Raw genomic sequence first — 25,799 nt, 5'->3', positions numbered from 1 at the left:
CTATTCACTTTAATTCTGGCTAGTGGGATTTTATGCTTTCTTGAGCATTTATCTTTTTCAAGGGACTACAGTTCTTTTTTGGGAAGGCTTGTTTTTTATCATTTTATGTAATGTTTAATCAGTCACAGTTACAACAAGCTTCACCTGCCAAAAATAGATTTCCATCTATCATTGTTATTAGAACAACTCATGGATAATTTTACCTATTTTACTCCTAACATTTTCTCTCTTTTTTCTCCTTAGCTTGTATAGTAACTCAGGTGGGATGCCTCCTTATGCATCTCAGCGCTTTCCATTTCTTCCTCCATATCCTCCACAAGAAGCTAACAGGACTATCACTTCTTTATCTGTTGCTGACACTGTTTCTTCTTCAACAACGAGTTATACTACAGCCAAGCCTGCTGCTCCTTCGTTTGGTGTCCTTTCAAGTCTGCCTTTGCCCATCCCCACAACAGACAGTTCAACACCGGTTGGTATCTTCAGTAATCTATGTTTTGCACCTGTAAAATATACATTCAGTCAGCAAACATGTATTATTATGTACCAGTTACTAATCTAAGTACAAAATATAGAAATTTTAAATCACGTTTCTCAACTTGTGTAACAAAATCAGTGAGGTAGTCAACAACTAAATAATTGCATATAGGGAATTTCTTGCAGAGACAAGCGGCAGTAGAGTTGTGGTAGAGACCTAGTTGAGGGAGTGTTCACTGTTCCCAGAGACCAAGATAGAACTGGTAGTGATACCTTTGCAGAAATGTAATTCTGATTTTTTTTTTTCATTCCTGCTGAGTCAAACCACATATGATACAATAGTAGATGCTCAATAAAAGTGAGGCAGATGAATGAATAAATTTATATTTGGGGCCAGATTAGGGGAGGGTGTCTTGCTTTGCAGCCCAGGGTTCAAACTTTTGACCATCTTCTCAAGCAGCTGTGGTTACAGGCATAGACCACCACACTCCCCTTTGAAGGCCAGATTTTAAAAAATGGTAATGAATTTGGAAGAATAATAAAAGGTTATATAAGACATTCTATCAGAGGCAGTAACATCGACAAAGGTACTGCAGTATAAACCAGATGGTATTTTTGTAAAGCCACTTATAATTTCTTTGGCTATCATACACTGTATGGACAAAGGCATAAGACATGATCACATAGGAGAGGTAAGTGCCAGATTGATCTGGGTATGTATAGCATATTAAGGGCTTTAAGCATCCAATTGGTTTGTAAATCATGTATTCTAAATTTGCTAACTTGAAGTGTGAGATGTTGGAAAGGGAGATACTAATACTTTGTGCATAAAATATTTTTAAAAATTTTAAAACTTTCAATTTTAATCCATGGTGAATACTACTCATATAATATATAAGCATTGTAAAGCTTTATTATATGCAACATTACTAATTTGAGTTTATAATCATTTAAAATATAGACTGAAGAGTACTTTTTTTCAAAACTTCATCATTGTGTTAATGAAGATTATGTACAAACTACAACAACTAGTATACGCAAAATTATAAGACAACCTCTCAACCGTCTTTAAGAACAAAAAATCATGTATTTCTTTATATATGTATTCAAACAGTGGATAGTGTGTTCATCCTATTGTTTCGTCTTAGATATATAATTATTCAGATGACTGACAATTTATTAAGGTTTTTTTATATTTTATGTATTTCACTTAATAAAAATGTATTTTTCTATATCAAATTATCATAGGTAATTCTTCACATTTGTTGCAGATGCACTTGAGGTTTATTGTATACCCATACACTTGACTGAGAAAGGGCTCATAGCAGCTCCTTTAGGACCCTATAAAAAGAGATTTACAAAAATGTAACCTTACATGAATGTTACACTGAAAAAAAAATAGCCAGAAGGAAGAAGGGGAGCATAAGCACAATGGGAAAGACAAAGATGAAGTTGTAATAATGAAAACAATTTGGGGACGAAGTACTTTTAAATTATTTTCATAAATAAATGGGAGCAATCAGAAAGATGGCTGAAACTAACACCTTGTAAAACTCTTCTTTAGATAAGCCAAAATGGTTTTGGTTACAAGATGCCAGATGTTCCTGATGCATTTCCAGAACTCTCAGAACTAAGGTAAAAATCTTGGAGAATAAAATTGAGATTTTTGTCTATTTTATTTATAAATATAAATCAAATAATTGTATATCCATTTAAAAGACTTTTCTAAATTACTATTCCTATATTGTAATTATCTTAGTGGGAAAGTTTTATACATCAGCTTTAAGTCTTATAGGTTGTGTTTATGTAATGACTAGTCTCTACCCTAAATGCTAGGAATGATATAATAGTTACCAAGATAACAAGTCCTTTCTCACGTATGACTTGCATTCTTCGAAAATTATTTCTGAATACAATATTCCTGACAATACAAAGGAAGCACTGAGTATGGTCAGCCTCTCTCTCTGTCTCTGTCTGTCTGTCAATCTCTCTTTCTCATAACCTCAATCAATATCCTCATCATACCTTAGTAAAATCAATAATAATTCTTCAATATTATCTTATTTCCTCAGTATCTTCATTAAAATTTTTTATTGGTAATTTGAATCAGAATTTAGAACAAGGCCCACCTATATCACTTGAATACTGGCTTTATTAAGTTTCTTTTAATCATGAATCATTTCTCTCCACCTTTATACATACACATAGATACACAAATGTATTTACACACTTACACATATATGCATAGATATATGTACATACATGCATCATTATACGTTTTCTAAGACATTGGTCATCTGTCCTAGAGATTCTCTCATATTTTGTTTTTGCCTAATTGATCTTTGTGGTACCATGGAAGATATTCCTCTATTTCCCATATTTCATGCTGTTGGTGAATAGAAGTGAAATATGATTAGATTTAGGTTCAATTTTTTGCTAGTTAGTACATACTTCTTATTACATCACATAAGGCAACAATGATGTCTGGTTGCCCTATTTGTAATGACTTAAGATGAGATTGGGTTGAAGTTATTAAAATGATTGACCATCAGTTTTTTCATTAAGAGTTGCAAATGTGGGGGGCTGGGGATTTAGCTCAGCGGCAAAGCGCCCACCTAGCAAGCGCAAGGTCGTGAGTTCGATTCCCGGTACCAGAGGAAAAAAAAAAAAAAAAGAGTTGCAAATGTGATTCCATGATTTTATCAGTCCTACTGCCAGAATTTATTACCCAGATTTCTTTACTGAAGGGCTTTCCTTAAGCAGTTAGTTATGCTGAAATTCACTTCACTCTGGGAAAACAGGATAAATGCATTTTTCCTTTTACTTACCTCAGAATAATGAGCTGATATACTAGTGAGGTGCAGAAGTTGTCCCACTGGTGAAACTTAAATTGGCTCCTGTATCATTTCTGGCGGTAAAAAAATACTGTGGGGTCAGAATGAACCTTTCTTTTCCCAGACCTAGAATCATGCATTTCTCTGAAAGGGCACTTGTATTTTAAAATAGCAGTACTAATATTCCTATTAAGATCATTGAGTGCAGATTAAGGGTTTTTTTCATAGTTATTTTGTATTTAGGATAAATCATGCCAGAATGTACAGTCACATACTATTTTTTAATAAGTCTCTTCAAATAATATTTCTCTGGATGCTTAAATACCTTGGAAGAAATAGACTAATTAGCAGAGCAACCCATTTGTTTTGGAATATTGGAGACTGCTTTTATTCCCTTTTGTATTTTATTTTTTAATCACATAATGTTTTTATGTAGTTCTATAGTCAAAGCTACAAGATATATTCAAAATATATTTCCATCTGTGTCCTTTCTATGTAGTTTTCTCTTTCACCCTAGATACCTATTTTTGGTTTTGGTGTAGAATTCCATTATTTTTCTTTTAATACTTTATGACTACATGTACATACACACACATATATATATATACAAGACATATATGTCTCTATATCTTTTACGGTGACATCCATGTGCCTATTAGCTAAATAGACATAGAAGTTAAAGTGGAAGGTTGTCATGGCTGCTCATGCACTCTACCTTTGTAGTCCTACAGTAATTTGATATAGTAGCAGAAACTACTTACCTTATGGAGTCTAGGGAGATTTTATTGACGATGTTTTGGCTAATGTGTCTCTGGAATCAGGCATTGACCAGGCCTCAAGCTGGTAGTAGAAGAGTCTCCCGTGAAAGCTTCTTTCAAACTGAAATATTATATTAACTTTTTTTTTTGGTCTTTTTGAGACAGGGTCTCGCTATGCAGTTCAGGCTATTCTTGAGCTCACTTTGTAGCCCAGGCTGGTCTCGAACTTGGAACAGTCCTCCTGCCTCAGCCTTCCAAGTGCTGGGATTACAGGCATGAGCCACCATACCCAGCATTAACTTTTGCGGTCTTTTTCTGATGCTATTTACCTCTCAACAATACACATAATGAAAAAAGAGGGAGAGGGTTAGGGGTATAGCTCAGCAGCACAGCACCTGCAAGGCAAGCATGAGGTCCTGAGTTCGATTCTCAGTACCAAACAAAACAAAAGAACAAACAAAAAAAGGAGAGAGTTTCTAATGGTAGCCTGTCTGTAGAGTTTTACTTCTTTGAATCTGTTATAATGCTGATATGTTCATTATTATTCTGGAAGAAATACATAGCTTTTTTTTTTTTTATAGTACGGAAGAGTGAACCAAGGGTCTTCACACTATGTTACATCTCCAGTTCCTAGTATTATTATCACTATCATTATTATATATTTTAAGAGAATTTCTTACTAAGTTGCCTAGGCTGGGCTTGAAATTGTGATCTTCCTCCCTTAGCCTCTCAGAGTGCTGGGATTGCAGGCATGTGCCACCAGGCCAACTTTTAAACATCTTAACTTTCACAAATTATCAAGACCAGTTCCTATCTTCAAAGTTGTAGAATAAGTTATAATCTAAAGCAATCAAACAAAATTAAGTCTGGGCATGGTGGCACATGCCTATAATCCCAGCACTTTGGAGGCTGAGGTGGGAGGGTTGGTGCAAGTTGAAGGTCAGCCTGAACTGAATAGTGAAAACTATCTCAAGAAGACACTAAAAAAAAAAAAAAAAAAAAGAAACAATTAAGAAAAAGTATCTAACTATATTACTGCTCTCCTGTTTTAAGGAGCCTCAGCTGAATTAGGGAGAGACCTAGAATAATTAGTATTAGTCAGCTTTTCCATCACTGGGAGAAAATACTCATCACCCACAATGTAAAGGAGGAGAGGTTTAATTTGGCTTACAGTTTAGAGGGATTCCATCCATGGTGGACTAGCTCCAGGCTAGAAAAGATACCTTGGAGGAAAGTTGCTTACCTCATGGCAGCCAGGAAGGAGAGAGAGAGAGAGAAGCAGGAGCCAAGGAGGCAGCTGTACCCTCCAAGGAGCACACTCAGTGTCATATGTACCTCTTCCAGCCGGGCCTCACTCCTAAAAGCACGTTTATCTATGAGCTTATCAGTAAGTCAATCCACTGGTGGCATATAGCACACACATGATCCAGTTATCTCCCAAAACACTAAACACACAAGACTTTAGGGGGACATTCTGTGTCTAAACTATAACATGTAGTTCATCTTTTTTTTTCTTTACCTAAGTTAAATAGACTGTTGTTGATTTTAGGTCACTATATAATGGTGAACACTTCATCACAGTTGTCAATTACTGACTGGCTGGCTGATTGATTGATTGATTGATTGATTGATTGATTGATTGAGACAGGGTCTCACTATGTAGTTCAAGCTTGCCCAGACCTCACTGTGTAGCCCAGGCTAGCCTCAAACTCTTGATAATCCTTCTGCCTCAGCTTCTCAAGTTCTGAGATTACAGCATGAACACCTACACCTGGCTTCATAGTTGTCAATTTAAAGAAAGTGAATGTATTGGTGTATCAGAATTCACTTCTCCAGATTCTGTTGAGAATCTGGGTTTTTTTTTTCCAATTTTTATTTTTTGTTAGTGTATATTTGCAAAACATAATGATTATATTCCTTGTGGGAAGTTGGTACATGTACATAACACACCTTAATTCTTTTTTCATGCCCTTCGCTTCCCTTTTCTTCCCCTTCCCTTCATCTCTTGGTCTACTTCCCATTTGCAAAAGATCTATTTCCCTATTTCCTATTCTCTATATTTTACTTTTGTACTTTCTTTATATTTTGAGTTTCTTATATAAGAGAAATCATGCAATATTTAAGCTTGTATGTGATTTATTTTACTTAACATTATGGTCTTAAGATGCATCTATTTTTCCACAAATGACTCACATTTATCCTTCTTTATGGCAGAGTAGTGCTTCATTGTGTATGAATACCACATTTCCTTTATCTATTCATCTGTTGATACACATATAGGCTGCTCCCAAGATTTAGCTGTTATGAATTGTGCCTCTATAAACATGGGTACCCATGTATCCCAATAAAACTAAACTAGAAATTTCATTTGACCCAGCTATTCCCCTTTTAATAAGTATCTCCTGAAAGAGAATCTATTATAGACTACTTTATGTTAGACTATGACTGATTTGTTATTTACTCTTAAGATTACAAGTAGCATTCTTTTATGTTTATGGAAAATTATTTAGAATTTTTTCAACTAAAACGGAAAAATTATGAATATTTATATGGAGAAAAGTAAATGATATTCACTAACCTTTTTTTCTTTTGTGTTTCTAGTGTGTCACAACTCACAGATATGAATGAACAAGAGGAAGTATTACTAGAACAGTTTCTGACTTTGCCTCAACTAAAACAAATTATTACTGACAAGGATGACTTAGTAAAAAGTATTGAGGAATTAGCAAGTATGTCTTCCTTTCCTGCAATTCGCATTTCTTGAGGAAAACAAAATGTGATTACCTGGAAATAAACTAGAGATTTATCTTACAGGAAAAAATCTCCTTTTGGAACCCAGTTTAGAAGCAAAAAGGCAAACTGTTTTGGATAAGGTGAGTTGGTGAATATTGTGAAAGGATTTATACACTTTGAAAATAGAATTAAACAGCAGCTTTTATTTTCTCCTTTAGTATGAGGTACTTACACAAATGAAATCTGCTTTTGAAAAGAAGATGCAAAGGCAGCATGAACTTAGTGAGGTAAGGTTGTCCAGTTTTTCTCTTTTCCCATAAGAACTTCCAGCCCTAAAGTCCACGGACCAAATTTCTACTCTCATTCTTATAGGAAACTGTTTATTAAGCATCTACCTTTGTCAGATTTAGTTCCTTTAAATGTACATAAATAGTTCCCAGTTATGGTATACGGTAAATCAGTGTGTTCATGTAAGGGCATGTCTGATTCTAAAACTGAAAAATACGAAAAGCTCTCATAAGTAACTTCTGAGTGAGTTGTAGAAGCTGTGTAACCCTTGTAACAATAAAAAAAATTTAACTTTAGATGTACTTGTAAGAGTTCAGATACCTTAAATGAAAAGCTAGCAAATTAAAAAGTAATATTATGTGAAAGATAGCTTATAAAATTTAACCTATATCGGTTAAAAAAATCAATCTTTTAAAAATAAAAAAGAATGGAGGTCTAGGCACAGCAGTGCTCAGGAGGCTGAGAAAGGAGGGTCACCATGAGTTTAAGAACTGACCTAGGCTATATAGTGAGTTCAAAACCATCCCAAACTATGTAGCAAGACCCTATCTCAAAAAACAAAACCAAAAAAGGATATAATCTTTGCAGTTCATACCAGTAAGCAGTATTATAGTTAATAATATTATGTTTCTTTTAAAATTAAATTTTGGAAAATAGAAGTAAAACAAACAATAGCCAAAAAGATATAAAAAGAGAATATAAATTTATGTATTTCACCTAATGTAATCATTCTTTACAATAAAATAAGAATAGCTCATATTGAGCAATTAGTATGTGTTTTATATTATACAAAGCAATATACTTCTTATACATCTTGGGTCATTATTATCCCGAATCCTGTGAAGTAGTTTTTTCCTTTATTTTCCATTTTACAGATGAGGAAACCAAAGCACAGCAAGGTTGAATAATTTCCTTGAGGTCATGTAAATAGGAAGTATGAGAATTAGGAATTAAACATCAGCAAGAACCCCTGTGAGGGTCAGCAGAAGTACTCTTTAGTACGCAGTTCAGTCAGTACATGTTGAAGAATCTTTCACAATAGTCAACATCATTCCTGACACAAAATTCTAGTAAGCTACACATAGAAATTAATTTTTGTTTAAAAAAAAAAGATTAGAAACTAACAATAAATGCCATACCTAATGCCTAAGCATTTCCATTATCTCCTGAACATTAGAAATAAGGGAGTAATGCGCCATTGTCACTGAGCTGTAACATTGCTTAGGAGATTCTAAACACTGCAATAAGATAAGACAAAGAAAAGAGGTATACTATAAATGAAGAGGTAAAACAGTTATGTACCAGAAATCAATTAAAAAAATCCTAGAGAAAAGTTTCTCCCTACGTTTCAGCACTTACTACTACAAAAAGAAATAGAGAAACAAATAATTTTCAACATCAATAATACTATAAAATACTTAGAAGTGAACTCAATAAACTACATGAGGAAACTTTAATGAAATTAAAGCATACTCTTGTAGAGCAACATAGAATATACATAAAATAAAAAAATAGAGTACTACAAAGATTTCAGTCTTCCTAAAATAACTTGCAAATTTGAAATAAATTTCCAATCAAAATCCCCAAAGTATTTTTTAAATATCTTAGCAGATTATTATAAAGTTTATCTGAAAAGCCAAATGCGTTAAGTAGGAAGAGGTTGAACCAAAAAGAAATAATGAAAATGACAATGTTTTTCCTATATCAAAATTTATTCTAGGGGGACTGGGGATTTAGCTCAGCGGCAAAGTGCCTGCCTGGCAAGTGCAAGGTCGTGAGTTCGGTTCCTGGTACCGGAAAAAAACCGAAAAACCAAAAAAAAAAAAAAAAATTTATTCTAGGGGCCAGGGATTTAGCTCAGTGGTACAGTGCCTGCCTGGCAAGCATGAGGTCCTGCGTTTGGTTCCTGGTGCCCAGCCCCTCATTATTTAAAATGATAGTTTCGTAGGCAAAAAAAGTAATTCTGTGGAAAAGGCTATGTAATTCAGAAATAGACTTGGTATATGAATAATTACTGGAAAAATTGAGGATTCAACAAATTATGTAATTGATTATCTATTCAGTATCCATTCCAGAAAGTGTTAGATTCCTGTAGCATAAAGGACATAGAAAGATATTACAGATAAAACTATTTTCAGTGGAAACCATAAAAAGTCAGCTAACTCGTAGGAGTTTTCAAAGGTTATGGTGGAAAAAAATCTTTCTAAGCATAATAAAAGAGGTAGAACTACAAAGGGAAAAGGTGATATATTTAACTATATACAAATTATAACTTGTGTATGTTAAAAATCATAAAATTGAAAGTTAAGTAAAAAAGTGAACACATTTGTAGCATATGTGACACAAATATTAATGCTAGTGGTCTATAAAAAAACAAAGGAGAAAACAAGAAACTTAACCAAGGAAAAGTACAAATGTCCAATAAATATTCTGCCTTAACAGCTATTCTTACCCATGAATGTTTATGTAAGAGTTGCTTATGTGATTACTGAAATATTTAAAAATTCAAAAACAAAATCCTCCTAGATTTTGGCCTCCTCTCTTGAGGTACTCTCTATATCTGCTCACTTAAGCCAATGAAAATGAATCCTCTGTACTCTCAAGTGTGAGAACCACATCAGGAGACTGCTGGTTATATGAGTGCAGGGACTTGTCCTGTTTAATCCCCTTCTGTATTACCTAACACCTGGTCCATTGCTTAGCACATAGTAGGTACTCAATAATATTTAAGTAAAGGAAAACATTGGAAAATACATTAGACTTTGCTATAATATTTTCAAAAGCAAAATAAAACATCACACATATGAGCCAGACTTATAAAGATGGATAATCAAGGCAGGCGTGATGGTGCACACCTGTAATCCCAGCACTCGGGAGGCTGAGGCAGGAGGATTGCTGTGAGACCAGCCTGGGTTACATAGTGAGTTCAAGGCCAGCCTGAAATACATAGTGAAACCGTGTCTCAAAAAACAAAACAAAAGATAACGAATTTTAATAAAGGTAATGTGAAAATAGTGTATATATCATACATTTTTATTGTGATGCATCCCAATGAGCTATTACTCCAATAATCTAGAGCGCTTATTAAAAACTACTTCATTTCCTACATTTAGATCTTTGATCCACTTTGAGTTAATTTTTATCTGTTAAGTAAGATAAGGGTCCAACTTCAATTTTCTTGCACATAGATATTCAGCATTTCTAGCACCACGTGCTAAGACTCTCCCTATTGAGTGAGGTTTGACAGAACTCACTCATCCTATATTTGAGGTTTTATTTCTTGGCTTTCTATTATGCTCAGTCTGTATGTTCTTATGCCAGTACCATACTATTTCAGTTGACATAGCTTTGCAGTAAGTTTTAAAACCAGGAAGTATCAACCCTCCATTGTTTTTATTTCCAGATTCTTTTGGCTCTTTGGGTCACATGAGATTCTATATGGGTTTTAGGATGGGTTTTCCTATTTCTGCAAATACAGTTTATAGCTTTTAATTTTTAAGTTACCTCAGTTAGTGTTGTTGTCTTAACGTTATGTGTTCCAGCCCATGAACATGGGATGTCTTTCTACTTATTTATGTCTTTAAGTATTTTCAGTAGAGTTTTGTACAGTCTTCTGCCAGAGCATCTTCCACGTCTGGTTCCTGTCGTTCTTGCAATATTCTGTTCATTAGAAGTGAAATCTCTAGGTCCAGCTCACAACTCAGGGGAGAAGATGAAACAAGAACAGGAATACCGTGAAGTAGGGAATCATAGGGGCCATCTTAGTAAGTGCCTTCCACAACCATTGAATTCCAAAACCCTCAGGATTTCATTCCGTAGTTTGTAGCTAGTGGGGTTGGTTTCTTTGTCTGCATCATATCCCAAACTAGGACCTGAGTAGTGGCATTATAAGGTAGCACATTTTCATAAGAAGAGGCTCTAAACGGTATATAACAAGTTGCTTGTCCATTCCTCTGCCTCGTTTCTTTCCCTCTAAGGAATTTGAGTATATAATGACTGGTAGGTTTTTTATTTTTGTTTTCAGAGCTGTAGTGCAAGTACCCTACAGGCAAGATTGAAAGTAGCTGCACATGAAGCTGAGGAAGAATCTGATAATATTGCTGAAGATTTCTTGGAGGGAAAAACTGAAATAGATGATTTTCTCAGTAGCTTCATGGAAAAGAGAACAGTATGTAATACTCTTCAGTTGAGGATGAATGACAGCATAATATCACATTACTTAAATACAGTCATGATTAAAAAACTTCAGCATGTTACTGAGCTGGAGATGTGAGTGCTATGAGAGGAATCTGAAGAGCCTTTGTTGGGAAGGATAGCAACATTCCACTGTCACTTTAAACCTGCTTGTTCTGAGTACACAGGCAGGTAAATCAAATACTGTAATAGCTCTATTTCAGAAATGCTGGTAACTGTAGCACTCTGTAGTAGCTGGTAAATCAGCACAGGTCTGGTTTTAACAGTTTTTATATACTTCTGAGTAACAGCTTGTTTTATAAATTTTTTAAATAGGCAATTATCTGTACAGATTAAAAAATAAAACTTTAGAAAAACAGGAATATTCTGGAATAGCTTCTGCTGATTTTTTTCCCTTGTATTTAAAGAAAAACCAAAATAGATCCCTTTAATAGAGTCCTAAATATTTACCTACTTTCTCTGTTTTGTTGTTGTTGTTTGTGAGGGTTTTGGGGGGTTTTTTGGGGGAGGTGGTTTTTTTGAGACAGGGTCTTTCTATGTAGTTCAGGCTGGTCCTGAACTCACTGTGTAGCCCAGGCTGGCCTCAAACTTGCAGCGATCTTTCTTCAGCCTCCCGCGTGCTGGGATTACAGGCATGTGCCACCACGCCTGACAGATTTTTACCTATTTTCTCTGAAACATCACAAAAAATAATCTTTAGTTAGTAAATTTATGAAATATATATGACATATGTATCACGTTAAGGCTATTGGGATGCAGATTTATCATCTCTAATTTTTGTGAGAGGAAAAGTGCAGAGAGATAATGACTTGCTTAGGTTGCAGTATGAATAAGGCGCTGATTTTCTAGTCCATTATTTTATACTCTATATTTATCTTCATGGTTAACAAGAACAGAATTTTTACCATATTTTTAAAAAAACAGATATTTCAAATCAAATACTCAGAGAATTGATATAAAGGGTGAGAGTTTATTTTACACTGAAAGTTTGAAGGTAAAGACTTTTCCATATAAAATTAAATATTTCTCTGATGGGAAGTATTAACTCCTTCAACATTTAAAACTTTAAAGTTAACAGGTTAAAGGTATCCTACTTAGAATTCTGTTATAACACTGTATTTTGTATTTTTGGAGGAGTGACTGGTATTTTAAATAATTTATCTTCTAGATTTGCCATTGTAGAAGAGCCAAGGAAGAGAAACTTCAGCAGGTGATCGCAATGCACAGCCATTTTCATGCTCCTTTATAGGTAAGTCTGTTCTGGTTTCAGGTCTCAGGGTTCTTGCATAGGTATTTTTGAATTAAAATGTTCTTCACAGTGCTTGTTTAGACAGCTTTAAGAGTAATTCCATTTTTATAGCTATTATGTGTGTAACATGTTCTGTATTACATTAAACATGATGGTGTAGAAACAAGCATGTAACCAGTAATCTTTTGGATATTGGCTTAGACAAGTAGCATGAAAATAAAGTCAAAATGGATCAAATATCTAAATATTAAAACAGAAACACTAGATCTAGATCTAGAGGAGAAAATAGGTGGAAACCTCAAAGACATAGGGGTAGGCAAAGAGTTCACCAACAGAAATCAAACTGCACAGGAAGTACTTCAAAGAATCAACAACTGGGATCTCATCTTATTGAAAAATTTTTGCACATCAAAAGAAATCACCAACAGAATGAAAACAAAACCCACAAGTTGGGAAAAAATTTTAGCTAACTGCCCCTCAGACAAAAGACTTCTATCTAGCATATATAAAGAATTAAGAAAATCATACCCTGCTAAAATTCAAAGACCCAATCCAAAAATGGGCATCTGTGATGATTACACACTTCTCAGATGAAGAAATACAAATGACAAATAAATATATGAAAAACTGTTCAACATCATTGTTCATTTGAGAAATACAAATTAAAACAACACAGATTCCGTCTCACCCCAGAAAGAAAGACCATCATCAAGAGGTCAATAACAAATGCTGGAGGGGCTGTGGGGAAGAAGGAACCCTTTTCCACTGTTGATGTTATAACCATTATGGAAATCAATGTGGAGATTCCTCAGAAAACTAGGACTAGAGGTCCCATTCCACCCAGCTATTCCCCTTCTGGGTATTTTTCCAGAAAAATTGAAAGCATCATACCACAGCAATTTATGTGCACCCATGTTTATAGCAGTGTAATTTGCCATAGCTAAATCTTGCAAAGAACCCAAATGCCCATCAACTGAGGAATGGATGAAAAAGATGTGGTATTTTCATACAATGCCATATTACTCAGCTAGAAAAAAGATAAACTGAAGGCTTTTACAGGAAAATCGGTGCAACTAGAGACCATACTCAAAAGTGAAATAAACCAGACCTGTATGTGTAAATATATTGTCTGTAGTGTAAGAACCTGAAAAAGTAAATAAAACCTGAAAGGTACAATAGATACTGTGAAAGTGAAAGAAGTTGCTCAAAGGAAGGAACAACTGGGATGAGGGAAAGAAGAAAAGAAAGAAGGAAGGGAAAAATATATATGGATATACAAGGATAGCTGGCATAATTGTATTGCTGATGTCTTTTGGTTTATTGAAAGGAACAGTTAATGCTTAAATTTTTCTTTTTTTGACCAATTTTGACAGAGTATAAATGGTAATCTGAACAACTGATTTGAAGACAACAATATGCAATGTAACCATTGTTGAATCCCTACTATCTTGACTAGTGAAACTGTGTATTGTTTCTAATTTTTAAAAATTTTTTATTCTCTTTATTTGATCAATCTAGCATTCTTACATGTGGTAATCTAAGCAGCTTTGTTGAAGATAACAATATGTAATATAACAGCCATTGTTAATTCCTATCACCTTATTCTGAAATTCTGTATTGTTTTTATTGTTTTTATAGTGTTTTGTTTTTGTCTTGGTTGTTGTTACTTTTTCTTTTCTCTTTAAAAAAAAGTAGAATTTCTAACTATCATTAGTTCCTTTCTCTCAGCTGATGTGTAGCATATACCATATTGCTTGGTATGCTTGGCTGACATTGTTGGCTGACATATTGCTTGGCTGACATATTGTTCAATAGTCTTATAATTTCTTCCTTTAAAATGAACTTTCAGTCTGTCTCTATCTCATCTCACACCCAGATTACTCCAGTAATTTTCTGATGGGTCTTCCTGATTTTAGTGTTCTTCCTACACAGAATTAACCAAGTGATCTTCCTGAGTACCACATGTGTCATAAAACCCTGCTGCAAAAGCTATAGTGAGACACTAGGCAGGACAGTATAAGTGCCAAATTTCTCTGTGGTTTTAAAATTTTATAATCTGGCACATATTTCAGATCTTTCATTTTCATTTTCCATTTTCCCCTTGTGTTATCCTACATGTCCTGTTTTACCTTCTGCCAACCCGTCATTGTTCACCTGATCTTTTTCCTTTTCCCTCCCCATCTCTATTGCTTTAGGAATGACTGGTTGCAAGAGCAAATCTCACCCCAGCAAGCCTAAGTAAAACCAAGGTTATTTGATAATTCAAGGATACATTATAGAGCCAAAATGAATAAAATGCAGCTCAAAAAGTTCTCTGTGTTCTAACACAAATCTTCAGGAAAGAGAGGGGTGAGATGTACATCTTGGCGTAATTAGTTTGGCCTGGATATTAGTATTGTTATGTGGTCCTCTGTCCCACCCACTGGGTTGAAAGAGTGGACTTTGAGAAAGAACGTGGGAATTCTCCCAAAAAAGGAAGTACACTCCAAGGAAGAGGGTGACAGACATTTCTCATGTTGAGTTTAAATTCATCTGATCTTTCCCCATGCTTCACATTACTGCCCGTTCTGAATTGTTTCATATCTTATTTTTTGAGATTTGTAGCGGAAATCTTGAATGTAGGGCTAATTTTTACAGCAAATTTGTATTCTACACAACTTTAGAATGACTAAAAAATTAACTTTTTGTATTAACTTTTTGCAAATTTGTATTCTACACAACTTTAGAATGACTAAAAAATTAACTTTTTTAGAAAAAAATTAACTTTGAAAAATTGCTTACATATACTGTATTACCATACTGAAATCCTTTCCTCACCCTTTTCCCTTCTAATCAAGTTATCTTATATGTAAATTTTAATTGTAAAAGAACATTAAGGGATGAAAATTTATCACTTACAGCTTAGATTTCTAAAATTTTCCTTTCTTTCCAGATTTTCCTGAAAACATGAACTGCCAAGAGAAAAATGGGACACAGAACTAAGCACATTGTTTTATATTTATGATTGGCAAGTTGGCATTTCATCACAGGGGCTGAATTCACAGATATACAATACTATATAGATTGTATATAGAACTGAGACTGATTTTGTACAGATTAGGATGATTGCTATGATCTTTGAGGAATTTTTCTGCACTATTTGCACTAAAAATGTTTATTTATTGTTGATAAATCCTATCATATTTAAACTTCATTGCTATTCCTCCTCTTGATTAAATGCCTATGCATGTAGTTTTAGCTAGTTTGCAATATTTTATAAAGCTACTTAATTTAAATTTGTAGTTTTAATTTGAAGTGGCATCATTTCTTTGTTAGGAATTATGTGTTAGATTATTTTACTCTCAGCCTTTCATGAAAAACTATTTTCAACTGTGGAAAGATACTTTTTTTTCTTTTTGGTTTTCTTTCTGGATGATAAATGCAATTTATTTTTAACTATTTGTAGTGTCAGGAAACACCAAATCTCCCCAATATGCCATCTCAAGTCATAACTTTTAATACTTACAATAAACCAAGAGAATAAACCAGCTGCTTTTATATATTATTTTATTTTTAAAACTAAAGATGCATTTGAGAAGCTATATAGCTGGGTGTGGTAGTGCACATCTGTAATCCCAGCACCTGGGGAGACTGAGGCAGGAGGATCATTGTGAGTTTGAGGCCAGCCCCGGCTACAAAATGAGTTCAAGACCAGCCTGAACTGCATAGTGAGACCCTGTCCTCCCCACCTCAAAAACGGCAATATAAGTAAATAGTTTATTTAATAAAAAAAACTTTCACCAGCCCAAAATAAACTTTGATTGTAATATTCTTAAAATAAGCATTAATGGGTTTGGGTTAGATTATTATACTTTCTAAATTCTAAATGTTAGCAATCTTTTTGTTAATAAATAGTAAACATAGATATAAAAAAGTCAGTTAATTGTACCAACCTTTACTGTGAATTAGACTTTCCTAAAGAAAAATACAGAGAAGGGCCCAGGATATAGCCCAGTGGTACAAGTGCCTACCTGGAGAGCAAAATGTCCTGAGCTTGGTTCCCGGTACCAAAAAAAACAAAAGAACAGTGGTGGCGAACATATGGTACGTGTACCACACCAGGATATTTGTTAGCATTGAAAGCTGTAAAAGATTATCCATCGCTGATGTAGAGTAATAAATAAACTGAACATTTAACTTTTATACAATTCTAAATTTTAATGAATTTAATTGAATTTTCTCTTTTATTTGTTGTGTGTTCAGTAATTTGTTGTTGTACTGTCATAGTTGTGATCTCCTCAGATGAAGGCAGAAAATCCTAGCACCCCAAAATGTTGTCATGCCTCTGTTGCATACACTACCACCTCCCCAAACATGACTACTCTGACTTTATCATTTCACCTCTCCTCAAACTTCTTAAAAATAGATGTAAACATCTGAAATGTTGTATGTGCTTTCTTGCACTTATAGTGGTATTGTATGATTAGAACATTTGGGTTGTTTTCAGATTTTGAACATTAAGAACATAGTGGCTGTGGACATTCTTATACATATATTTTAATGGACATATGCACTCCTTTCTCTTCAATATACGCCTAAGGTGTGAATTAGTGTATTATAGTGTGGTTATGTACTTAGCTTTGTGAATTCTACAAAAAACACTTTTCTAGAGTGATTGTATTGTCAATAAACATGAGACTTTTAATTTTCTCAACTTGGTATTTCTAATATTTTATATTTGAACCATTTTTTTTTTTTTTAATCGTGGTATACTTTCAATGTATATTTTCTTCTGATCTTTTTTCTTTTTTCTTTTTTTTTTCCTTCTTTTTTTCCAGTTTTGAACCCAGGGTCTTTACATTAAGCTACATCCCCAGCCATTTTTTCATTTTTTGTTTTGAGACTGAGTCTTGCACAGGCTGTGCTCAAACTTTAATCCTAATGCTTCCTGCCTCAGACTGCCAGAGTGCTGGGATTACAGGTGTGCTTCACCACACCCACCCAATTTTGTATAGAAGAGAACATTGTGAGAAACAAAGTGTACCCAAACATTATAACCTCACTGAAATAATTTTAAAAACTGCTGCAATGTAGCTCAGGATAGTTACTTTGTGAATTCACAGTTCATAGTCTCTTCATATCACTGGAAATGCATGCTTCTTGAATCTCTTAATTTTTTTTCTTAACTAATGAATTTTAAATATTCTATTATCTACATTTGTAAAGTCCTCCTCACTCATTTGTATTTTTCTCACATTATTTAACAGTTTTTACAGTTGGAGATTCCAGATTCATATTCTTAAAAGGTTACAGAATTTTTGTAAATATTTGTTTTTAAGTATTTTTAAATTTTAGTTGCATCCTATCTTAGATATTGACCCAGAAATATTTACTAAGATAAAGTTTTATTACATTATTAATCTATTCTGAAATTGCTACTTTGTCTATTTTGTGCTGTTTTACTTTTATATTGAAACCTTTTAAAAGTTAAGTAGGACTAATTAAAAGCATCATAGATCTCAGCATGTCTTAATAAACCTCTGATAAAAACTAAGGAAAAATTTGCTATTCTCTTAAAGGTGAAGCAATAACAGAGTAACACTAAATGAATAAAAGTAAATAAATGTTACCAATTTTGTCATGCTAATATTTTTTTAAACCAACCATGTTTAACATGCAGTATTCAAAATTGTCATAGAATGTAATTAAGGAATGCTTCCTTTTTCTAGGCTTAGTTATTTTATCTCAGTCACTTTGGGAAAGCTAAAGAAATCCCTGCCCCAAAATCATATCTATTCATTATGACTTTTACAACTTAAATTTCCTGTAAGATGCTTACAGTCTAGTTAGTTACCCTGAATCTTTCTTACTCACCTAGTTCTTGAGAACCAGAAAGTAGTCACTATCAGTGTATTGCTAAGTCTTATTGTACTTTCAGCTCAAGATGTTTCCCAGCAGCATAAAAACCAACTGGAGAAAATCCCCGTGAGCCGAGGCAGAAGGTTATTTAAATTCATCTACTTCCCATTTCTTCAGCAAGATTTTTATGGAGCCTGATTGATAAAGTGAACTTTGTGATTGAGAGAATTGAAGTAAATTCAAACTGGTTGTTTTTGGAACTCTACTACCTGGAGAAAAACAAAACAAGAGATCTTTGTAGCAGTTGCCATACAGCACAATAAAATACATACTTTGTTCATTTTTATTAATTGATATTTAATGTAGGTTCATGATCTGAGGATTTGAATTTTTCACATTTAAATCATCTTTATTTATAGAATATCATCCCCAAAGATGAACTGAAAATGAGAGATATGTCCAGATTACTTTTGAAGAGACATAGAAGTCAGGTTTTTTATTGTGGCCCTGGAAGTGCAGCAGCAGGCTAAATCAACCCTGAAGGGGGCTGTCTTCACAGGTAGGGTTGGGGAGAACAGTACAACTCCCAGAGAAACATTCTGAGGACAACCCCATAGTGAACAGACATTTCTCACTGGGAATGGAAGATGTGGACCAGAGCAATGTGTTAATGGAAAATAATCTTGAGAGACTCCATGTTTTCTGGAGGAACTAGAGGAAAATCTCTTGACCTGGCTCCTTGGATGCATGAGAAAAGACTGACCTCTGTGAAGAGAAAATGGAGGAACAAAGCCCAGGCACATTACTTTGCTTTCAGCGGGGAGACGTGAATGAGACACTTGGGTTACCAAGATCTTCTTTGGTATCATTTCTACTGGGTTTCATTTCTGCAGAGACTAGCCTGTCTACTATATCCAAAAAATGCATATTCAGAGTTATAAATTCTGCTGGTACTGATAGTCTACCAGAATTAAAACATCCTACCTTGTAGAGGGTGAGTTGGATCAGGATATGGTTGCCTTGGTGAAGGAATCATCATCTTACAGTCCTGATTTGTTGGAGGTGATAGGAACCTACTGTCAGAGGGTGCTCCGTGAGGATCAGTTAAGTGTCACACAGCTGGAGTCTCCTTTTTCATTGCTAAGCTTAGGATCCAGAGGATTCTCTAAGCCTCTTGAGCCTCTTCCTTCTCCTGGAGGCAAAGGGGAGAGTTTGAGTGGCTTTTTCCACAAAATTGAAAGACAGCCAAAAGGTTTCCTTATAGATGCTGGCCATCTAGGGAATGCTGTCTTCTAAATGCAGTACTTGAAACACCAAGTATGGATATAAGGATAAAGATCTTTTAAATTCAAATTGAAACTGTTTCAGTTAATTTTTGTCTATTGTGAGCATTTTCTTTCTTAGGTCATTAAGGTTCCTTTCAGCAGTCCTAGCTGCCACCTGGTGATCATGTGCTATTCTCTGCTGGCACATCAACTGCCCTTGATAGAAGGGAGCGGCTCTTTCCCTTCTTCAAGGTCTTTGGCTTGATTTCTGTGGGTGTCCAGCTCTTTAGCTGTGTGGCTGATATTTTCTTCTAGTTTGGAAAGTTTCTCCTCTTGTTTTAACCAGTAACTTCCCTCTGCTGTCAATTTCCTGCAGAGTGCTCACATTCTGTTGATATAGTTCAGTCTGTACTTTCAGTTTCTGCTAAACCTTCTGTTTCTCATTTTGAAACTGTACTTTCTGACTGCAAAGATGCTCGTTCGGTCTGGAGATTTTTAATATATTCTACAAAATCTTCCTTTGTCTTACCTGCTTCAGATAACTTGAGTATGAACTTAGTTTCTTTCTCTTTCTAAAGTTGTAGAGAAGCACTTAACTTAGCAACATGTGCCAGTTTCTTCGAAGCCCCTTTCGGCTGATGGTCTAAGCGAGGACCATTTCCTTACTCACTCTTCATTTCCAGTTCCAGGTTCCTGTGGTCTGTTAAGTCTCTCCCAGCACAGCAGTCCAGTCTTTGGTCTTGAGCAAATGTTCAGAAGCTTGATGTGATTTTCTTTCTATGTAGAACTTGTTCTGCATATGCTTTAGAGTCTTCTAATGATATTTTCTTTTTAAGTTCATACACTTACTCTTTTCATACTGCAGCTTCTTCTAAAAGCTATTTCTGGCTCTCCTGAAGTTTGGCATTTTCATTCAAAGCATCTGTTACTGCTCCCTTAAGTCATTCTTCATTAATTTCATATACTCAAGATGCCTTTGCCTTCAGCTGCTTGTGATATGAGGGATTATGATTCATCTGTATCTGTTTGGAAATATCTGTGATCAATTCATGTTGTTCAGAATGGTTAACTAGATTTCTTTTAACTCTTTTACTAGAAATAGTGTTTTCCTTTGAAGTTTAGATCAGACCCTCCCTGCTTTCTCATGGGTTGCCTCCAAACTTTGTGATTCTGTTGACTCCTCAAAGTGGGCATCCTTTAAAGATGACAGGAAAGCGTCACACTTGTTTTGAATAAGGCTCTTTTTCAAGTAGTTTACGGGTTTGCACAATTAGTTCAGAAAGCTGTAGAGCAAACTTTTTTTCTCTTCTTACAGCTGTCTTCTGAATAACGAAGACAATAAAATTGAGAACAACAAAAAAACCCAGCTGTACATATGGCTAGTTCTCATAATAAGCCGTAGGGTTTAGGGCCTGGTCACCACTTCAGGCAATAGTACCATGGCCCTTTTGGGACTGGCCCCCAGGCCTGCTCCTCCGTGGCTCATGCCTGGTTTAGTAGTTGCCATGACCACCAAGTCCTGGCCTAGAACACTAGTTTGGTGCAGAACCTGAAGCTGCACCCGGCAACCAGAGCAGACCACTGCTGAGCCAGCTTGGGGAGGTGCAGCCCCAGGGGGATAGACACTGGCCGGCATCGTGTACCCCTGCTACGCACAGTGGGAGCCTCAGGCCCCCCTGTTAGCTTTACTCTTGCTTTGCCAGATCTGAACAAAGTCCATGAACCTAAATATGTGCAGTCTCCACCCCACCCACCACCTTGTAGTTCTGTCTAGACTGCTATGGGAAAGCCAAAACGCTTTTTATGACGTTAATTCAAAGTATTTATGTTTAGTCATTTTGAAAACAGCATGAGCTACTTTTAGACCAAATACTTTATGATAAATAATCCTGCAAAGAAGAGAAATTATTTCCTTACCAAAGGATGTGGTTGCTGATACCACAAGGAGACACAGAGTTTAACCTGAAAGCTACAGATATCTATGTATCCATCTGTCCCCCTATCTGATGTTCCTTAGACATTTCAGAAGTATTGCTCAAGAAAATGCTAAAGAAAGTTGATAAATTCTAAAGTCCAAAAACTAAGAAATGTGTTCAGCTATGCTTAAAAGTGCATTAAAGTAGAAAAAATTTTACAGACATATGAAAATAAATGCAGCAGTGAAAGTAAACAGTTTAAAGGTACCCAAAACTCTGCTTATCACAAATGCTAGGAGGAAATGCCCAAGATTGGGTCATATGAGCAAGGGTGTTTCTCTATTGCTCTGTAGTGGAACCTCCTGAAAGTCATAGTTTTTCTCATAAGCAACCCCGATGCATGTGCCCTTTGGTGGGGGCATTAGAAGGGTGTTGTCTAATAGTCGTGTTGAGCCTCATGCTGCTTTTGAGACAGCCACCTGCTTGCTCAGCAGTAGGCCAGGATTTGATGAGCCAGAGGGTGAACTGAATCATTTATGTCCTCCCTTTGTCTGTAGGGGACCTGAGAAGGTTTGAAGGCCTGGGGTAACCAGTCCTGGCCCTGCACTTTGGGCTGGGTCCGCCAGGGACAGGGGTGGGAAAGGGGTTGGTAGCTCAGACAGGGGCTGTCACCAAGGCATTGACCTTGAGCAACTTTACAAGTCAGTTCAATTCTGTAACCATCTGTTGTGTCATTTTCCTAGGGTGACATGAGTAATGGACAGAAAACATAAAATGTAATTAAGTGTCAGATTTGGGTGCAGATGTCACAATACTGCTGAATCTGGGTGGTGATATTATTCAAGGTTGGCATGGAAGGCTAATGTAACCTGAGTGTACTTTCTGCACACTGTGTGTGTGTGGGCGAGGGTGGGGCTCTTGAGACAAGCTGTCTTAGGAAAGCTTCCTTCTCCTGCCTCTTCCAGTGTCTCACAGTTGGATAATTCTCCCCTTTCCAAATTATCCTGCATGCCTGGGTGATCTTGTTAAAAAATAGTTTCGGGGCTGGGGATTTAGCTCAGCGGCAAAAGCGCCTGCTTGGCAAGCGCAAGGTCGTGAGTTCGGTTCCTGGTACCGGAGAAAAACCAAAAAAAAAAAATAGTTTCTTATTATTAAACCATTATCTAGTCTCTGTCAAAGGGCAGCCCATTTTGGGGAGGGGTGGACAGGTAAAGGAAAGAAATGTAGCATCACTTAATAAACTGGCCTCTGTTCCCACCACTGAAAGCCTGCAGTTGTAATGCCAGGTCCACTCCAGTGTAGAAATTTTTGCATGCTTTGCATATAGGGGAGAGGAACTCCCAGCCTGCTAGATGTCAGAAACACAGAGTTCCTGTTCTCTGAAATTGAGGAGTGAATTCTAGGGACAACAGAGGTTAAGAGTAGGAAGAATTTATTGAAAGGAAGAAAACCTTCTAAGAGAGACAGTAGGGGGCTTGGAAAGTGGGTTGCCCACCAGCCCCGCTTCTCAAGGGTGTTTATTGAGCAAAGCCTTGAGGTGGGGTGGGTTCAGGGTGGGAACTGTAATCAATAAGATTACATGTATAATCACTTAGATAATTTTTTTATATAAATAGTTTTTGAGATTGGGTCTCACTGTGTAATTCAGAATGGCCTTGAACTCACTGTGTAGCCCAGGCTGGCCTCCAACTTGAGATATTCTTCCTGCCTCAGCCTCCCAAGTGCTGAGACTACAGCTGTGTGCCACCACACCCAGCTTGCTTAGGTAATATTGATCCAGTGGAAAAATAACAGGATGGGTGTGAGGTGGGATAAGACTATGGTCAGCCAATAAGATTACAACAAGTATAGTCACATGGGTAATATTGATTAAATGGGGAAGCAAGTCATATGCATGTGGGATAGACAAGGACTTTCCTGGAAGGGGTGGGTTAGGGAGGTTTGGTCCTGTACCCCAAAGTGATTGATGTCTATTTAGAGTATTAATCGCCGCTGTTCATCCCTAGGGAAATTATGTAGGTGAATAGTTCCTCTTTTTCTTGAAGTCTGGCCTTCAGTGAACATCCCTGCAGCCACAGCTGTCTTCTGCATTCACCTTTTGAGGGCCCAGCTCTAACTGCCAACAATATTTTTAAATAACTTAGCTATCTATAATACATTGTGCTTGTTCCCTCTACCTATAGTGCTTCTCTCTCCTTCTGTATCTACTCTTGGCCATTGTTCAATCTTTAACACAAATGCAGGCTTCATTTCCTCAAAAAATCCATTTGTGAGTGACCTCCTATATTTTCCCAAATAACCTACATTGCTCCTGCTGTCCCTTAATTATCCAGTTTTTTAAAGGTCCAAGCCCCTCTCTTCTTCATGTTGTTTCACCTGTGTCCTACTGAGTGTCTGCTTCACAGTCTACACTCCATAATGATTTGTTAAACTATTAGGGTTCTAAAGGCTGAGATGAATTCTTGGAACAAAAAAGATCAGGACAGGTAGGGGTGTGATTTGACTAGGGATGGTGGTGGAAAAACTGGAGAGGTGAGGAAGTACTGTGACATGGAGGCCATGGGAAGGCCATTCTTTATTTCTCCACCTCTGTAGAACCATGGCTTGGGGCATACAAAAGATGCTTCTTATGCAGGGCTTGATGTTAAGGACTTTCATTTAAGTAAATAATGTGCATCAGTTTAGCATAAAACGGTAACTTCTGGAATCAGATTGCTCAGGGAGACAAATCTTGCTTCTGTCTTTGTAAGATGGCTGACTTCAAGCAAGTTATTGACCTCCATATATCTGTGTTTCTTCAGCTCTAAATGGGAATGTAGCTGGGCATAGAGCTGCATGCCTGTAATCCCAGCACTGTGGGAAGTTGAGGCCAGAACTGCAAGTTTGAGTCCTCCCCAGGGGAATGTAGCAACTTAGGAGACTGTCTATAAATAAATAAATAAATAAATAAATAAATAGCCGAGGATGTAGCTCAGTACAAAGACCCTGAATTAATCACCAGTACCACCACACACAGACATACAAAGTATTGTGGGACAGGCTATGTGATAGATTATGGGATCCCTGACTATGTTATTTAAGCCTGTCCAGGCTCAAGGTTGGTATGACCTTGCTTTAGTAATGGAGATATAGAGCCTGCTGGTGATAGGTGGAATGCTAGGATCTGCTGAGGAAAGTTGTCAAAATACAGGTGCAGCGGCAAGCAGAAACACTGAAATGACACCCAAGGTTTGGAGGCGGATTTATTTATGTTGATGGGCACTGATAGGGATCATTCCCAGAATATCAGGTCCTGATCTCTGGTGGTCTAGGGCTTATATAGGATAAGCAAGCAGGAAGTACAGAGGCACAATGGCTCATCAACTGGGCATTGGTTTGTACAATGTGCATCATAGTGACCAGCTGTGTATCACAATGACCAGCCATTTCTAAGAGACAGGAGCAACTGGAACTGGAACAGGGACTATTACCTGGTCAACCAAGAAACTGAAGTAGACTGGCTGCAGTTGAGGGGGGAATCTGCTACACATGCATTTGGGTTTAGAAAAAATCTGGTTCCTCATTTACTTAGTCCTATCTTGGTTACTTTTCTCTCATTGCTGAGACGAAATACCTAGCACCCAAAATTAAGAAAGGAAAGGTTTATTTAGCTCACAGTCTGTGGAGGTTCAGTCCATATTCAGCTGTCTCCAAGCAGGGTGGCACATGGCAGATGGCAACTTTTCATGGCAGCTGAAGATAGCAAAAGCAACAAGAAGCAAAAGAGAGGAGTGGCAGCAAGCAGCCTCTTTCTCTCCCTTACATATGTAAACTATCTGCCCCAGGGTGGGTGTAGCACTCACACACATGAATCAATCATAAACTCTAAAAGCCTGCCCCATGACTGCATGTGTCTTTGGGGGGACACCCAGACACCATTACAATTCTTATCCACCCACTTGGTAGTTACTGTTCCATGAAACAGTCACTACTGCTCCCCCTGCTTTTCTTGCTAGCCAATAAATTGAACCAACCCTGGAAGTAACAGAGCCAGTCTGCTACAGGCAAACTCCTCCCGGTTCCCCTTGTACCCTGAAATTTGTCTCTTTTTCCTTATTCCTTGTCATCCCTCTTACACGTCTAGGTCTGATCAGCCCTCGGTAAAAATGTAAAGGATACACAAATGCCTTTCTCATTAATTATAATACAGATTAAATAGGATACATTTCTTCCACATCACATTTTAAAGTATTTTTTTAAAAAGCATGTTT

At 36.3% G+C, this 25,799-nt stretch overlaps 1 protein-coding gene, 1 long non-coding RNA gene and 1 pseudogene across 4 annotated transcripts in view; 1 reads left to right on the top strand and 2 right to left on the bottom strand.

Annotated features, from left to right (window-relative positions):
* Positions 1 to 16,057, top strand: part of Vps37a (vacuolar protein sorting 37 homolog A (S. cerevisiae)) — a 30,772-nt gene extending 14,715 nt beyond the window's left edge. For 2 of the 3 annotated variants that reach the window (XM_005398336.2, XM_005398335.2), the window contains 8 exons: positions 244 to 469; positions 2,039 to 2,109; positions 6,668 to 6,795; positions 6,881 to 6,939; positions 7,018 to 7,086; positions 11,112 to 11,255; positions 12,450 to 12,530; positions 15,463 to 16,057. In XM_005398336.2, the coding sequence (XP_005398393.2) occupies positions 244 to 469; positions 2,039 to 2,109; positions 6,668 to 6,795; positions 6,881 to 6,939; positions 7,018 to 7,086; positions 11,112 to 11,255; positions 12,450 to 12,530 (778 nt within the window). In that variant the 3' untranslated portion in view covers positions 15,463 to 16,057. The remainder of the gene's footprint in view (positions 1 to 243; positions 470 to 2,038; positions 2,110 to 6,667; positions 6,796 to 6,880; positions 6,940 to 7,017; positions 7,087 to 11,111; positions 11,256 to 12,449; positions 12,531 to 15,462) is intronic. The other variant, XM_005398337.2, reaches the window with a different exon arrangement.
* Positions 350 to 15,483, bottom strand: LOC102009475. The gene is made up of 5 exons (XR_263138.2): positions 15,429 to 15,483; positions 4,070 to 4,187; positions 3,303 to 3,382; positions 2,737 to 2,860; positions 350 to 500 (listed from the first exon to the last, which is right to left on the bottom strand). It is a non-coding gene; the product is annotated as an uncharacterized LOC102009475 (long non-coding RNA).
* Positions 16,058 to 17,977: 1,920 nt separating the features above from the next.
* Positions 17,978 to 21,269, bottom strand: LOC102003005 (annotated as a pseudogene).
* Between the last annotated feature and the right edge of the window lie 4,530 nt (positions 21,270 to 25,799).

This window comes from Chinchilla lanigera, unplaced genomic scaffold, assembly GCF_000276665.1.
Source record: "Chinchilla lanigera isolate Chin_1 unplaced genomic scaffold, ChiLan1.0 scaffold00062, whole genome shotgun sequence".
NCBI classification, from domain to species: Eukaryota; Metazoa; Chordata; class Mammalia; order Rodentia; family Chinchillidae; genus Chinchilla; species Chinchilla lanigera.
This window is presented reverse-complemented; position numbering and strand designations above follow the sequence as displayed.